We start from the raw sequence: 16249 nt of genomic DNA on the forward strand, positions 1-16249 counted from the left end.
CGCTGCGGGGGTTCTGGGGCGGCGGACTGAAATCAGATATCGAATGTGGCCCAGGTCAGTGACGGAGCGGTGTTGGTCGAACTCGGAGCGTGCAAAGCGGCGCATGTCTCGTCGTGCGCCTGCGTCGGGGATGCTGGCGGTGCTGCGGACAATGTCTCGCCACAGGGCCAGGGCGCGCTGGCGCTGGATGAACTGCAGGACCGTCAGCGGGCGTGGCGCCGGGCCGGATGCGTCGTGGGACAGGTACGTGGTCCAGCCCCACGGGAGCTTTTCCTCGTGCGCGCAGGCGGGAGGGCGGCTTGGAGGCGACGGTCGCGTAGGCGCGCAGCATGGCGGTGCGATGTGTCGAGGGCGCGTCCCAGTGCCCAAGGTTGGCGGTGGGCGGTGGGCGGTGGGCGGTTGGCGGGCGGCGGGCGGCGGAATCGTCACCTCACCTCACCACCATGCACTCGCCCCAGGCCCTCGCGCGCATGCAGACGGTGCAGACGCTGCTGCGCCAGGACGCCGCCCTCAGTGCCTACGAGGCGCCCCAGCGACCCTGCCCCGTCGCGTTCCACTGGGTCCCCTCCGCTCTCGACCTCCGCCCGGGCGAGCTCGACGCCTGCCTCGGCCTCGTCCACGCCACGTCGGGCCACGACTACGCGGCTTCGGCCATGGGCTGGGACCCGCGCAGGAAGCGCGACGAGATGCTCGACGCCGACATGATGTATCTGCTGCTGCGCCCGGCCCAGGGCGGCCCGGACGCCATCCTCGGCTTCACCTCCTTCATGTTCACCCACGACGACCCCCCGCACCACGACCGCCCCGTCCTCTACATCTACGAGATCCATCTCCACGAGCGCCTGCGAGGACAGGGCCTCGGGTCCCGCCTCGTCCAGTTCGTCGAGAGTGTGGCGCGCGCATGTCACATCCCCAAGACGATGCTGACCGTCTTCACCGCAAACACGCGCGCAAAGAGCATGTACCACAGCCTGGGCTACACCAGGGACGAGTGCAGCCCCGACGACAGGATCACGAGAAACAGGGTCATCCCCGCCGAATACGCCATCATGAGCAAGTCGATGGACTGAACACCATACATTGCTAGTCTATCAGCCCATCCTCACTCCACGGGAACAAACACCCTGTCAATGTCCGGCCCCCAGCCCTCATCCACCCCGCCAACCTTGACTTCGTTGACGCCCTGCTCCACGTTGACATGCACCACTGAACTTGCCGGGCCTCCTCCCCCGTCTGGCAAGAACGCCGCCCTCTGCGATTTCCCATTCACGCTGATGGCTGCATACCTTTGCTGCTTGTCGCCGTTGAGATGCTTGATCCTTACAGTCGTGCGCGTCGTTGCTGAAGATTCCACCTTGGAAAACGTGGCGGACCCCGAGGGCACGCCGCCAATGTACCCAATTGCCTTCGAGCCCGAGCACGAGGAGCATGCTTGAGATGTAGCTCCGTTAGCAAGCTCTGCCGTCTCGCCTTCGTACATGTTCTCTTTGGGCCCGGCCCTGCTGGCTCCAGTACCGGGGTTCAGGATCCAGTTGACAGCGTTCTTCATGCTAGCCGTCGTTCCAGATATCTCAACCGGTAACCATACGTATGTGCTTCTCATCAGATTTTCACTGTGCCATCGGTCCCCCATGTACACGTACCCATCCCCCACAGACAGTACAAAGCTTGTTTGAGAAGCGTACGTGTTGGACCCAGAGTCGGCGAACTTTTGCCACGACGACCATGGACCCGAGAGAGACGTCGACGTGCTGTAGTAGTTGTCATTCGGGCTCCACCCCGTAAGCTGCGAGGCGAACATGAAGTAAACGCCTTCGTGTTTGATCATGGCCGGAGACTCGTATCTTTCTTTCCAGACGTAGACATTGCTGGAAACGCTGAGATAATCATCAGACAGTGCGTTGATGCGTAGGCCGTTGCGGCGCTGGCTTCGTCAGAAACAGGTTCCTACTGTGCTACGAGGCAGTCATACGTCTTCGGTCAGTAGATAGCCCTTGCCGTCGTCATCGACAAACACGCCAGAATCTCTACTCTCGAAGCCCAGTGGTCGCTCGCTGCGTAGATACGAATACTTTCCGCAAACGCTGTCGCCTATTGCGACCCCAATCTTCGCCTCACCATAGTCGGCGCTGTCAATGTGAGCCCACAGGACATACTTACCCGTTCGCTTGTTGTGCATAACTTTTGGTCTCTCAATAACACGATCGGGCCCTGTGTCGCCAGATGCAGTCCGCGAGATTAGAGCGCCTTCATAAGACCATTCGACAAGGTTCGTAGACGAATAGCAGTTGATGTTTGTGAAAGCGGTTCCGTTTGTTTTATCTTCGCCAATCCTGCGGGCGCATCAGCACCGGTAGAGGCTGCCCTTGCGCGTAGAGCTATTTACCAATACCACTTTTCGCCATCTTTGATGATGCCGGCGCCGTGAGCCTGAATGTGCTGGCCTGTGTTGGTCTGGTGTAATGTCAGTTGCCATTTGCTCATGGGTACGACGAAACGCACTGCTGTCCAAGTCGCGCCAGGTACAATCTGGAGCGTCGCATTTACGATCAAGCCGGACAGGCCAAAGCCTACGAGTCTGAGAAGTCGCATGGCGGTATTGTAAGATCAAGTCTCAGATGCCAGCCAGAGCAATTGTCTATGCAGAGTGCCTGGAATTTATAGGCGCATCAGCAGATCCTCCCGCAAGTTCCTGACAATCTGCCAACTGGGTCGACCGCGAAAGGCTCGTCGCTCATTGACGGAAAAGGGGCACTGCGCTACATAGTGTCACGAGCAGACATGACTGTTTCAATAATTCTGGTGGCGTATGACTACCGGGACAAGGGTAATAGACGAGTTATGGGGAAGCTTTAGTCCCGGAAGCTATGCTTGATCGAACGTTACCCGTGTACTGCACGTACTATACTGTAAACTCTGCACACGACGCTGCCTAGGTATGCATCGCCTGGATTGGCAATCACCCGATGTCCGTGGCTCTTTCAACATGGATACACACTGGCCTCGGTAGCAATGGAATAGGCCGCCCTCCGAAGCGCAGATACTACTGGAAGGGGAAAGCATGCCGCATCCAGTCGGCACAATACTGCGACCGAACCTTGGAAGCGATGGGACATATGGGCTAACGAGTGTATGCTCAACGTATAACTTGGAATGACTGGCAACAGTACCGAGGTAGTTTGCACCGGTCGAAAAAGGCACGTTGCTAGTTCTGGATTGGACAAGATGTTTGCTGCACTCGTACCAACGTTGCACCTGCGCAGGCAGCGTACGCAGCGCACCCACGACAGCGTCTTCGGGCTTGCTCATGCTTCTCGCCCGCAGTTTGACCCGCTGCTTCCTTTTGCGAAAGCTTGCCAGCGCCACGACCACAGCCTTCTGGGCGCGATTCCACATATATCAGATACGGCCCAGCAACCTCAGCAATGATGTAGCGTTGTGTTAAGTTTACTGATCATGCATCTTCAGGGAACCTAGGGACCTGGATACTCTACAAGACATCAGAGATTGAACGTCAACAGACGACCATCGTTCACGTCCCTGATTTGAGCCATTCGCAAGTACCTTTGATGATCGGATAATTGCGAAGGGCCAACGACTTCGACATATTCCATACATTTGGACTGTCTCAGTACAATGCATTCCAGAATGTCCAGCACGTTGCGCTCTCATGTAAGATAACGGCACATCGTCTAAATAGGAGATTGTGTGTTTTCAAATCAGACGCCTCAGTTTCACATTCGAGCAAACCCGTGTAAGAATACCGTAAAGACTTTGTATCAAATCGTTGAGCAGCAAGCAACATTCCACAGGCGCCAGGGAGCTTCCGAGCTAGCGTTTCCCGGTAGATCCATCCTGCTACTTTTGTCACAACCTTTGGTTACGTTATTGCACAATATCCTTGGCCACTCCGACATAGCCAGATCCATTCTCGATCCACGTATTCTTCCAGATCTGCACCAGCTCTTGCGAAAGTCTTGCCATGTCGAGGTTCCTCTCACTTGAACTCGCTAGTACCTTCCAGCCTTGCTCGTGTTCTGCGCTCACATCATCGATCATGTATGTGTACTTGTCGAAATTGTCGGAGCCCGCAATGAGCATGTCATTCACACCATTGGCGAACCCGAATGTAGCGAGAACTTGGTTGTAGCTGACCCAAGCGGCGTCTGTCATGGGAATGCTGACCTTGTAAACGATATTGGGAAGGATGCCATCGCGTTCGACAACAGTGTGTAACGAGTCGGCCATGTAACCGTCGATGAAACAATACAGTTTTTCCCGGTCATCCTCACAAAAATGGACCCCTGCTCTGCGAATCATGCGGAGGGGGGCAATGAGAACAAGACGTTCCCTTGCCTTGGAAGCAGTCAGTCGCGCAACTCAAGCAAGAAAAGGACTTTGAAGCTTACATCAGGACCAGGTGTAACCGTACGGCACAGTGAATCGGATTCAGGTCTGGGCTTCATCTCGTATGCAGGCGTCGCAAGAGGCGTCGAAGTGTAGAGTGGCGTTATGCTGTGAAGAGGCGAAGGCGAAGACAGCCCCGCAAAAGAGGCATGCGAATTTGATCTACCAGGAGGCGTGTCTCTGCCACCTACGGTATGGCCAGGGATGTGATAGTCGAAGGGTGACCGGTATGATCCCTTCTCCCATCCATGCTTTGGCGCACCGGGCGGGATCAAGGCAGCCCGCCGAATCGAGTTGGCGACTTCAGATGCAACCGAACCTACAGCGGTTGTATGTTCTGGACGAAGAGAAAGGGAGGGCCTCCGCGTGTGTACGAGGTTGCGCGCGTCGGCCAGCCGGTTGCCAAAGCCGACGTCTGCAAAACGCGTATAGTTGCGGTTCTCCACCAGTCGCGGAATTGTCGGTGAGGACGCTGATGGGGAAGTAGAATTTATGCGAGGGGGGACCGACATGCTTTCCTAGTTGCTGATGGCGGAGAGTGATTGCAACGCGTGTTTCGACTTCAATTTGATGGTAAAGAGCTGGAGCAGAAGCGAAAGGGGAAGCGAACACACTAGAAACACGCTCTCAACTCGCTAAGAGGAAGCAGCCAAGCCTGTGACTGTTTGTGGTGACAAACACAAAGCTCCAGTGAAGGTGTAGCGCCATTCATTGAACCTTCAATATGTGTTCTGCTTTGGGAGAGGCGACATGATCGATCTAGTTGCACGAGAAAATATCGATGGATTTCGTTGTCACTACAATTTGTTAATGATATTCAGATTGTGGTCCGTGTTGTTTACCTAGGTAGTCACTAGCACTAGCGAAGAGGACTCGACACCCGTGCTGCTATATCCAGTATAGTCTGTAGAAGCCAACTAACATAGTCCCAGTGTGAAATTTGGTATTCAGCCACCGAATGCGAAAGCTTCCCTTCGCCTTTAGAAGAGAGAACTCAGATTCGATCGCAACTTGATGTCTATACTGCTTCCTAGACCATGCACTGGCGTCATATCAAATGGCGGGCACCATGGCAAAAGCGCCATCTGTCGGTACTAGAGACTTTCAGGGCCGAAGAAGCAGCGAAGGAAAGCGCTGTTGTTGTTCGCAGAATTCGGGACGGGAATATTGAGGTATGTCCTGAGTGTTTTGATAGGGTCTAGAACATTCGTTTCTCTAACGCTAGCCAGTATGTCACTTACGGCCGCCTTGAAGACCAAGCAAGCATTTGGAATCGTTGCAAACGCTCACTACGCTACCTCCAGAATAGGCCGCGGCGGGTTTCATCTCAACAGTACTTTGAGCATGACTCAGGCTCAGTGAAGAGCGGTAGAGAGACTGTGACAATGAACGTAAGAGAAGACGCGCACAACGAGGAAACACAAGAGTCTGGCAGTGAGCCCTGGGAGGGCGACTCTACTAGCTTTCTAGCCGAGTATGGTATACGATAGGTGCCCCATAGTTTCCTGATGGCTCCTCCGCCTTTATTGCGTCTTATATCATACCCAGGTAGTCATGTACACCACCACATTCTGTACTAGATAGACAATGCAAGATTCATGTAGCTACCAAAAGCACGCTTTGTCACTATGCTATTTGGATAATGTCTCTGCCGGTGTTGTCAAATAGGAAAAGCGATATGATAACGCGGCGAATCCCATCTGGGTACCCCCAAAGCAGCGACGAAGACAAGATCAACTACACCAGCATAAGTAGCTAGGAAATAGGAAACAATTTCGCATTCGAGTATAGATCTCCCAGTACTCCAATCACGTACGACCCTAATCTGATAGTATCAATGCTTGACTGTAATGAAATTGAATCCGGGCCTGTCTCGTTTTAGCAGCCGTACCGCTCATAGATGACGTATACTTTCCCTGGCCAAGACATTTCCCACCTCTGGATGTGGCCTCTGAAGTAAAGCTCTCATATATCCCGCTCCTTGAACCGTCGACTCAGCTCGTAGAGCCTTTACAGCCGTCTTTAGCCACTCTCTCGCTCAACTCGCGCGTCCTGCCTACGAGATGGACTCGCGGCTACCGCACCCTCGCCAAATACAAGCACAGCTCCAGGCACTCGGCGACGAAATCCAGAGCATCCGCGAAGAACACGATGGCCACATTGTCGGGCTAAGCCAGCGTCTGCAACAAGCTGAGAACCGCCATCGACAACTCCTACATCAGCTCCAAATTGCTACGAACCGCTTTCCTGGACCGCCTGGCAGTAGTCACAGTGGTTACTCGAGTTCGACTGCCAACCTAGATAATCCTCTCCCTCTCTCGGAGTCTCTTATCGGTACTGGTCGCATCACAACACCTCCACGAGCACATACCGGTGGCGCCACGAGTAACGACAGGTATGATCGTACCCGCTTCTTATCATCAGGGGAGGCTTCTTCTAGACACAACAGCTATTCTAGTCGCCCATCTTCTGTTCAATCGGTGGATGCGAATGCTACACCACGCGCACAAAACGCTGCTCCCCAACTGAACCCAGTCCGCCCTCAGCAGCCAGTCATTGGTAGTAAAGACAACGCAGCTTATCTTCCTATGGTCATGGAGAATATCATGTCCGAGCACCGCCGCCACAAACGTGAGGGCACCTTGAGATCTTGGTGAGATGCTCTCTGAGCGAGCGCTCATGAATGAGTGATAGTGGCTAATGCATATCAGTGGATTCGTTTTTCCAGAAGGGCGGACCAACGATGTCAAATGCTCTCAAGACTCTTTCCATATACCCTGCTTTCGTGCCAACCACTTCTACTATTGCCGACAACACATGCGTGTCATCCCTGGTGGGAAGACGGTTTGTAGCCATAGGAACAAGCAGGACTGCTTGGTGGTGATATTTGGTACGTGTTCCAAACTTGGCTCTTGTGCTCATACGTCAAGACTGTTAGTAACCATCCACAGAAGATCACGATGACTGGGACCTGATCGTAGATGCTGCACTCGCGGCAGGCAACCTTGGCAACAAAGGAGTGGATGTCGAGGATCTGAAAGAGGCTCTCTTCCCTCCTCAGAACTACTCTGATCGATACATGAGCGCCCCTGGCTGATTTGGAAGAAGATAAAGTACCCGGTGGTATGAGAAGGGTTTTAGGGCGAGGAAGGGCAGAGAAACAGTTGCAGCGGTGGATCAGCTCTTCGCGTAATCCCCCTTATGACCCTATCTGAGCAACTACATCGAGCGTAGTGTTGCATACAGCCTGAATACGCACCTAGAGACAAACATTGAGCGTAGCGAGTGTCTTTCGCGGCACAGCCTCGGTGTCTTGGAGATGTTCATGTCTAAGGCAAGGTTCGGCGTTGTGTGTCGTTGGCGATATTTCAGTTGCGCCTCCGGGGCCATTGATCCCACGTAAATCATGGATACCGAGTATGGCGACGTTGGGAAGGTTTGCTGAGCCATGCTTGGTGTCGTTAAGATTGTAGGTTGCAGGTGCCACGCACGCTGTGGTCCATGTTACGTTTTTTGGCAACGCCAACACGCAAGAAGAATACCTACGCACGGCTGCGCGACGCAACCAACGTAGGTGTTATTGTTCAACGGTCGGACAAAGCGCGCTCACATTTGGACGAAGTCGCCCATGCCCAGCTGAGTTAGAACGAGAAGCGCGCGTCTTTGACACCAGTTGACGCGCTCATGACGCTTGGGCCTTGTCGCGTGATTTGTCATCCCTCAACAAAATATCAAAGGGGGCCGGGGTGCACAGAAGAATTTGCTCTACATTGCAAGCTGCATGCAGACGCGCCTTGGATTCTTCTGCCAAGCGAACAACTATCGCTTCAGTACGCGACAAACCATGTGTATTAGACCACGCTCTCATGTCCCCCGTTCTCCCGACCTCGGGAACTGGAGGTCATCTTTTCCGCTGCAGCTCCCTCCCTCCACTACACTCCCTCAACCGAAGGTCGAGTTCAGTGGCCCGAACTTGATGTTGCTGTAGACAACAGTGGCATCAGCATGTTGGCTCTCAATGTCTGCCGGCACACCGCTCGTCGTCTCGCATTCTCCCCTGCCGGTACCTAGATCCGTGTCTGGATTCTTGTCTGTGGGATACGTAGAGTCAAGCCAAAGCATGTTGCTGTAATGGTCATCCCACAGGCTCATGACGAGGACCATGCCGTTTGCGAGAGCCTTTGCCATGTTCGCCATACCGCCCTTGTCTTTGAACGTGTATGTATCGTGGAACGCAGCTTTCTGTTCGTCGCAAAACTTTGTTGTGATGGAGTTCCCGTCTACGCCAGGAATAGTAGATGCAGGCTGCGCAATAGTCTTGCCGTTCTGGACATAGAAACGCTTGATCTCCATAGCGTCCCCGGTACCGACAAATTGTGTGACCACGGTGAACTTCTTTGAAGTGTCTACCGTCTTGCCCTTGCCATAGAAGTCTTTGACACCCATGCGGTAGCTGTTGAAGTCACAGCCGTCAGGATCGCAAACCCCGGCATAACGGTCGGCCGAATAGGTACCTCCGCAACCGTCGCCGTCACAACGAGACTGCTCGATTGTGGAGCACGAGTGTGGGGTGACGGCTGTGCTGACAGCGTTCGCTTCCCAGATGTCCATCTCTGCGCAGCACGAACCATGGCCCCCAACCCCTGCATTCGCATCGTTGGAGGATGGCTGCCAACCTTCGACATTTCCCTGCAGCATTCTGAGTAGCTGAAAACCAATTCTTGGAACCGAGCGTGACTTACCTCGCCGTTGATGAACTTCAAATCCCGTGGGCACTGGGCGTCGCAGTACCCTGTGCCGTATTTGGCGCCAGCCTTGTTCGTCGAGAATTCCTTCAATCCGCCATCTGCATCCATTGAAACAAAGTACAAAGCGCCATTGAACCCGCATGGCAGGTTCGACACGTCCACATCGAACGTGAACTCTTGGTTGCCGGTAAACTTAAACATCTGTTCAAATCCACGGATCAGTTGAGACACTGTCTGTACCTACGAGAACGTTACTTACCTCATAAGTCGTATCATCCTTCATGAGATACGTCCGAGAACCGATGTTTGTGGAGTAGGAACCCTTCGTGATGAATTTCAACTTCAGGGAGTTACTGCCCGCGGTGATGCCGTATGTGCCACTGTAGTCTGCGCCGTCAACGGCACAGTTGGCCGCACATGCCTTATTGTCTGGGCAGGCAGTTGCGTTCCACTCGTTACCTGTGTAACAGTTGTCATAGCTAGTCTTGTGTTAGCAGCTGAGTCAACCCAACAGATTGTGCCTATGCCATTACCCTCCTTTGACATGAAGCCATCGCCAATTGGCGTCGATGACAATTTTACCGTTCTTGGTTGTGCAGCTACCCTTGGCGGTGCAAGACTGCCATGTCATTCCTGGATGGGTTTCGGTTTGCTGAGTACCAACAAGCTGTGCGTGAACGACGTGGTAAAACCACGCGGCAATGACGAAGTAGTGATACATGCCCAGATGGTGAGCAGTACAGGCTTTGGGGTTTCAGTAATATCGTGGGCAAAGACTGACAAAGGGTTGAATCAAGATCATGGCAAGTGCATCGGCAGGCGTCTCTTATGTCCCTTTTCGCGGAGCCTTCTAATTACCCTTGGGCGTATGTACTCTATGTTCCATCTTTCAATCAATGTGTCAATAAATGCTAAACCACGCCCCAACTGCTGCAATTGGCGTTCAAAGCCTTTTCTTGCATACCGATAATGCGCGGCCCCTACATGCCATGTCGAGATTCATCTCACTGGAGGCTAGAACATGTCAGACCACAGACGCGGACAGCTTATGAGATGAATTGACTGCTTAGTGCGACGCGGACACCCGTAGGTCTACAGGGCAATCTCCACGCAATGTAGGAATCATTAGACATCGTCATCGCAGCCAGAAGGTCACTCGGACAGGCGATGTGATGCAACAACCCTTTTGTTCGGCTGTCTGCCCGGCTAAGCATACCAAGCATCTTGAAGCTCACTGCCATGAGCTGGGCGCTGAGCACTATCAACTGGGTATTTCAATCCCAAGTCAAGAGCAGCTCCTGCACAGATGCATGCGCCTCGGCGCCTCAGACCCGGTCCCGTAATACCCTGTTAAACTACGATTAGAATGCGTCTTAGGTCTTCGATGGGTCTCGCTGTCACTGCACAGCGGAGAGTTCAACTGCCGAAGAAGATATGAAGGCAAGCCAAGCTGATTATCAATTATATGAAAAACAAGTACCGAAGAGGGGTAGATTGACGATACTGTTGATACCACGAGACTGGAAATGAGACATGACCAGCATTCCCCGCATTGGCACAAAGAGGACCCGATGAGTGCGTCGAAATGCCGGCGATTCCATTTATTAATCGTCAGCACTGGTGACGCTACACTATCGACAGGATGGGTGAATACTACCTAGCTGGAGGTATGGCGGCCTGAGCGTACCTGGGGACGCAATGGTTAACTGGGTCTGTTGCATCTCCGTCTTATATCCGAGTCTGTGCGCTCCAACCCATTGCCTCATCTCCACCTGATCTCCGCCTTGTCCGACCTCCAGCTGTTTCGCCATTGTCAACGCGCATCGCAGTCCCTAGTTGCCATCCGTCATATGCCATGTCCGCTCCCGGCGCCGAGTGGATTAGCGACAGGTCTCGCGAGGAATCCCCAGAAGGTCACGATGGCTTGTCGCAGCGACGCACGAGCAAGAAGCGCAAAGTGTTGTCGTGCTACGCTTGTCGCAACCGCAAGATGAAGTGTGATCGCGTCTTTCCAGTATGTGGCCGATGTCAGAAAAACGACAGAGGTCACGAGTGTACATATGACCCCCGGCTACTTCAAGAGTCCCACCGTGACAGGGGCGCTGCGTCTCTTGCGCTTACAGAGCTGCCAGTCGAGAGCGAGCCCTCCTCGGACGCATCGAATGCATTACAACGAAAACTCAAAACACAAGAGAGACGAATTGCCATTCTGGAACAGAAACTCATCAATCGAAATGGCGGTGGTAATCCCCCGCAATATGGGGAGTTTGTGCCCCATGAACCCAAGATCACAGAGGAAATCATGTTCAGAGGAAAGGGTTTCAGATCCCAGTTCAACGGCGCAACGAGTATCATGAGCATGATCTCCACGGTACAGTCCCAAGCCTGACGTCAACGTGATAGAAACTGACCACCACTAAGTATCACGAGCTACAAGCTTTTACGCGAGAGGCTTTGACCGTCGATCACTCCATCATGCGTGTCAAAACCGACTTCAAAGCCTTTCGCGATCAGAGGAAGAAGTCTGCGAAGAGGCAGGCCACTAGATGCTCTGACATCGACTCTGAAATACTCGCTATCCTTCCGGAGAAGAGCATAGTTGATACGCAGGCGGCTCTCTACTTCCAAACGTGGGAAACAAGTTATAGAATCCTGCACGGGCCGTCGTTCTGGGAGGATTATCGAGGTTACTGGGAATCATATCGGGACGGAAAGGGACCGGTGAGCTTCGCCGTCTTGCTCGTCTTGCTCGTCGCAGCCACGAAGTGCCTTAACCCGAAAGATGATGTGTTTGTTGGTGACACGACTGCCGACAGGCAAGCGGCTCACGAGCTTATTAATTTATGCGACAGCTGGATCGCTGATCAGCCGCGCAAGCGGGTTACTTTAGCTTTGTTCCAGCTACAGTGCCTGTCGTTACTCGCGAAGCGTGTCAATTGCGTGCGCCTGAAGCAAGACTGGGTCGCATCGGGTGACCTACTGCGACTCTCCCTTGCATCTGGTCTACACCGTGATCCCTCTCTGCTCGGACATGGTACGATGACAGCTTTCGATGAGCAAATGAGGAAGCGTCTGTGGATTACCGTCATGGAGCTGGAGCTCCAGTCGTCCGTTGAGAGTGGCATTCAATCTTCGCTCTCCGGACTATACTGGGACTCGCCTATCCCTGATAATCTTGGCGATGAATCCTTTTCGCCAGATATGCAGCACATGCCGGCGGTATGTAGAAACGAACCTCGGAAGAAAGCGTTCCCTGTGAGACTGACACCGTGCAGTCCGACGAGAACTTCACATCAGCTTCGTACCTCATCGCAACTACAAAGTCACTTCCACTCCGTATCCATTTGACGCAAGTGTTAAACACCCCTTCCAGTGCTCTCGATTACGACGACGTGCTGCACTACGATGCACGGATCCGCTCTGCATTGGCCGCACTACCCGTCTGGAACGATGATCGCGCACTCGTACCTTCCGCACTCCTCCAGTTGCAGTTGCGACAGTATCTCTTATTGGTGCACAAGGCCTACGCCAGACTAGCCTGCACAGACAATCGCTACTTATACTCGTTCACAACTTGTGTAGAAACGTGCAGCTCTTTGGTCACCACGCACGATCGCCTGCTATCAAGAGGCGTTCTAGCGCTGAACAACTTCCGCAACGACGTCATCAGAGCTGGTCTGACACTTTCGCAGATTGTCTACCACAACTGCACTCTTCGAAAAGTTAAATCGTCCCGTACCCCTGCAACTGATTCTACGAATCACAGTGCAGACCATCACACTCATTTTGCAGACCTGAGTAGGCCACAGCGCTTGGCAGCCTCCGATACATGTCTAGACCTGTATCTCACGGCACTACCGCAGGAGTCGTTCCTTGCAAGAACACTATGTATATCTTCGATGGACATCCTAGAGCGAACGAGACAGATATTTGAGATCAAGGTCTTCCGGCTTGGTACAGGATACATGGAATGCTGGCTGTAAGTTATGTGTCAACAATTCACAGCAAGAATTCGCTGATTTTGGTTCTCGTATGCACAGCATGTCTGCTGCAGTAGGCATGCTACCTCCTCCATCACCTGCTACATCCATAGCCTACATCAACAACATCCACGATGACGTACTTTCAAGATGTCACAAAACGCTCGACTGGTTTACCTCGTTGGCTTTCAGAGTACTAGCTCTACAACAAGATCCCCTGAGTCGCTTGGCGTCTTCCCTTCGCAGTACCATGAGTACTAGGGAAGAGATCGTCTCGACGTCAATGACCGCTGAGAGTGCGCCTACCACGTCACCAGATGGGGTTTGCGTAGAAGCCAACACAAGTAATAGTACGAAAGAAACGTATGGACCATTCGATCCACTACAGGACATACAGTCAGATATGAGCGGCTGGTCATTTCCTGACTTCTGGGCGTTTGACCTTGGCGGAGACTTCTGATCTTCATACATGCAATGACGTCAGATAGATACCGCAGCTATAACTACGTCTTCGCACATGTTAGCAGGTGTATATCATCAAAGACATTGCATCGCCCTAGCTCCTACTACTCCATGCTATTCCGGCGCCGTGACTCTTCGAAGTGTGCTTGTTTTCTACTCCACACATACTACAGTTGTTCTTTTTTTTCAAGGTTATGTAAAGTCTCTTCACAGGTTCTCCTATTAAGTCGTGCTTTTCGACAGTACTCTATTATCATCTTTAAGAGGTATGATGAGCATTTACCCAAGACGCTTACAATGCCATCTAGCATTGCCATTATTAAAGGAAGCTTTATAGTTGCATGTTAGAGAGCTTTGTTACGTCGTACTAACAACAACTAGTGCGGCGAGCGGGATAGAGCTGTATCTACCGAAAGGACACAAGCTTATTAAGGCGCACTACCGCGAAGATTTTGAAACATACAAAGATTCAAAACGCCTAGACAGACTTATGTAGGGTTATCAGAGCTTGCTTCGTTGTTTCCGTAGGCATTAGTTTCGCTGTAGAGCACATGGACTCAGCTCTCTACGCGTCACTGTGTTCGCAATGTGTTGGTTAAGACCCTTTCATTTGATTCACTCAATAGCGTCGCCCCAATAGTATATATACATAGCTTCCTCCCTCTTTCATAGGATACCCACATTGTACATCTCTTCTTGTTCTATACGATGCGTAGCTCTGTGCTGCGTCTAGTTTGACAATTTTTCTACGACTGGGGTTAATTAGCCCTTCTGGTTTCATCAAGCCACTAGGAAGGTAGTTCTTGTCCGGCAAGCGCAGACAATCAAGAACAAACAGTACATACGTAGACGGTGGAGGGCAGTCACTGCTACATGCGTTTAAACTACGCAAAGACTGTGAAGTCGAAGGGGACAGTTCTTGTTTCGAACTATGTCGGACTTTTTTAATGGTGTGCAGTTCCGTATCAGGACAAAATGACATGTAACAAGCTAAGCGTTCTGCACTACATCCTAGAGAATCTTATCTAATCCTGCCACGAAGGCACAGTAATCGGCTCGACATATATCATCTAAATGTGCGTTCTGGGTTCCTGTTTCGTCCAGAGCGTTCTCGTCTTGTCTAGATGCCCGCACGTCTTTGTAGTTGCAGATTTCTGTCTTGTGCCGGGCAGGTACCTGGAGGCGCCCAATGACTGCGCGTGTACTTCGAGCTTCTATCTTTTCTGTTTTCTCGCGCAGGACAAAGAAAGACCCTGACCGTTCGAACAGAAGATCTTCTATTTTCATCCCATTCGGCGGAGGTGTCGGCGGCCAAAGCACAATATTCGGCACATCTGAACGGTCAAATTTCTCGATCAGTATCTTGTATGGCAGCGGCTTTGAGGCTTGATTACCCTTCCGACCATGGCCGTATTTTCGCACAAGGTGCGGCACAAGATCATCACCTGGTAGACTTGCCGTCTTTTTCTGGCCTCGTTTTGAGATCAAGTCCTTGAATGACTTCATTTTTTTCGACGGTCTTGTAGGTAGTAGTACTGCAGGCTTGAACAAGAGAACTTCGGCGATGCAATTTAATACTGTTGGTGATGTGTTGCTGTTACAGAACAGTGTGATGCATTAGTGCATGCGCAACGTTAGCAAACACTTTGGAGCCTTCTCACAATGCTAGTCGTGAAATTGGAAGTAGCAGCGCTCCAAATTATACACTCGAACTTATTCTGGATTGAAGTTGAGTCCCAATCTTTTGCCACATGCAAGGATTCGCGGAAGCAAAAGACGTGGGTTGAATGAAGTGCATGCCGGTTTAGTCCAAGTGTTGGTCTTGGGACACTGTAAAGATGAGGTTTATTGCCATCACTCGCAAGACATGTACAAGACTACTGGCCCCAGACGTCCGCTTACAAAGTTTATCATCACTTCCAAATTACTTGTGTACGCCTGTTTCATTGTGCGCGTCCTTGAGACCCGTGCAATCGGTACAGTTGGAGCAACTATCGCCGTCAGTCTTTCCGTCTATCGCATTGCTTCATACGCAGAATGCGCCACTTACTTTGTGCAGTCGTTGCAATCTACACAATTGCTGCAGTCTTCACAGTTATCACATCCGGTACAGTTGTGGCAGCTGCTACTATCATTGCAGTCGGTGCAATTTCGACACCCCGTGCAGTCTATATTCTGGTTAGCAGATGCTCGAAGTCTGTCAAAACTTCCAAGAGTGGCGAGTGTACGAATGCAAAAGTAGCCTGACCTTTGCAATCCGTGCAGTTTCGGCCTGAATGTGAGGGGGAAAAGTCAGTGTTGTTCTTCTCGAGACATGGTTTCAAACCTACAATCCTCGCAACCTGTACAGTTGGTATTGTTACGGTTACCATTGTTTTCGTCGCTGGATACGCGAAGCGATGACTGACGACAGCCCATATTTAACGTACGTGATGGGCGAAACGACGATTGCGTGTGCAAGCAACAGGATTCCGAATGTGAATGCAGGCAAAGTGGACATGTATGTATCAGTTTTCATGGTAGGGAAAATGAGACGGCAAGAGTATGCAGCCACGACGTCATTTCTGACGCACCTGGAACAAGTGTTGGCGAGCCCGAACACAGGTATCGATCCGAACAAGGCAGGCTAGAAGTGCATAATCATGATAGACA

At 52.0% G+C, this 16249-nt stretch overlaps 5 protein-coding genes across 5 annotated transcripts; 2 read left to right on the forward strand and 3 right to left on the reverse strand.

Moving 5' to 3' along the window:
* Positions 1-443: 443 nt before the first annotated feature.
* J4E93_010815 (uncharacterized protein) lies at positions 444-1070 on the forward strand (the record flags this gene model as incomplete). The annotated part of the gene is made up of 1 exon (XM_049348691.1): positions 444-1070. The coding sequence occupies one exon, from the start codon at positions 444-446 to the stop codon at positions 1068-1070; it is 627 nt and encodes a 208-aa protein (XP_049194145.1).
* A 32-nt stretch (positions 1071-1102) lies between these two features.
* J4E93_010816 (uncharacterized protein) lies at positions 1103-2592 on the reverse strand (the record flags this gene model as incomplete). The annotated part of the gene is made up of 4 exons (XM_049348692.1): positions 1103-1924; positions 1973-2333; positions 2387-2454; positions 2503-2592. The coding sequence occupies 4 exons, from the start codon at positions 2590-2592 to the stop codon at positions 1103-1105; spliced, it is 1341 nt and encodes a 446-aa protein (XP_049194146.1).
* Positions 2593-3885: 1293 nt separating this feature from the next.
* Positions 3886-4248, reverse strand: J4E93_010817 (uncharacterized protein; the record flags this gene model as incomplete). Its single annotated transcript, XM_049348693.1, has 1 exon — positions 3886-4248. One exon carries the CDS (start codon positions 4246-4248, stop codon positions 3886-3888), a length of 363 nt encoding a protein of 120 aa, XP_049194147.1.
* Positions 4249-8349: 4101 nt separating this feature from the next.
* J4E93_010818 (uncharacterized protein) lies at positions 8350-9786 on the reverse strand (the record flags this gene model as incomplete). The annotated part of the gene is made up of 4 exons (XM_049348694.1): positions 8350-9096; positions 9150-9356; positions 9415-9634; positions 9689-9786. 4 exons carry the CDS (start codon positions 9784-9786, stop codon positions 8350-8352), a joined length of 1272 nt encoding a protein of 423 aa, XP_049194148.1.
* Positions 9787-11145: 1359 nt separating this feature from the next.
* Positions 11146-13138, forward strand: J4E93_010819 (uncharacterized protein; the record flags this gene model as incomplete). The annotated part of the gene is made up of 4 exons (XM_049348695.1): positions 11146-11169; positions 11239-11526; positions 11586-12374; positions 12431-13138. The coding sequence occupies 4 exons, from the start codon at positions 11146-11148 to the stop codon at positions 13136-13138; spliced, it is 1809 nt and encodes a 602-aa protein (XP_049194149.1).
* Between the last annotated feature and the right edge of the window lie 3111 nt (positions 13139-16249).

Source organism: Alternaria ventricosa (assembly GCF_023758065.1).
Source record: "Alternaria ventricosa strain BMP 2768 chromosome Unknown scaffold_36, whole genome shotgun sequence".
In the NCBI taxonomy this organism is placed as follows: domain Eukaryota; kingdom Fungi; phylum Ascomycota; class Dothideomycetes; order Pleosporales; family Pleosporaceae; genus Alternaria; species Alternaria ventricosa.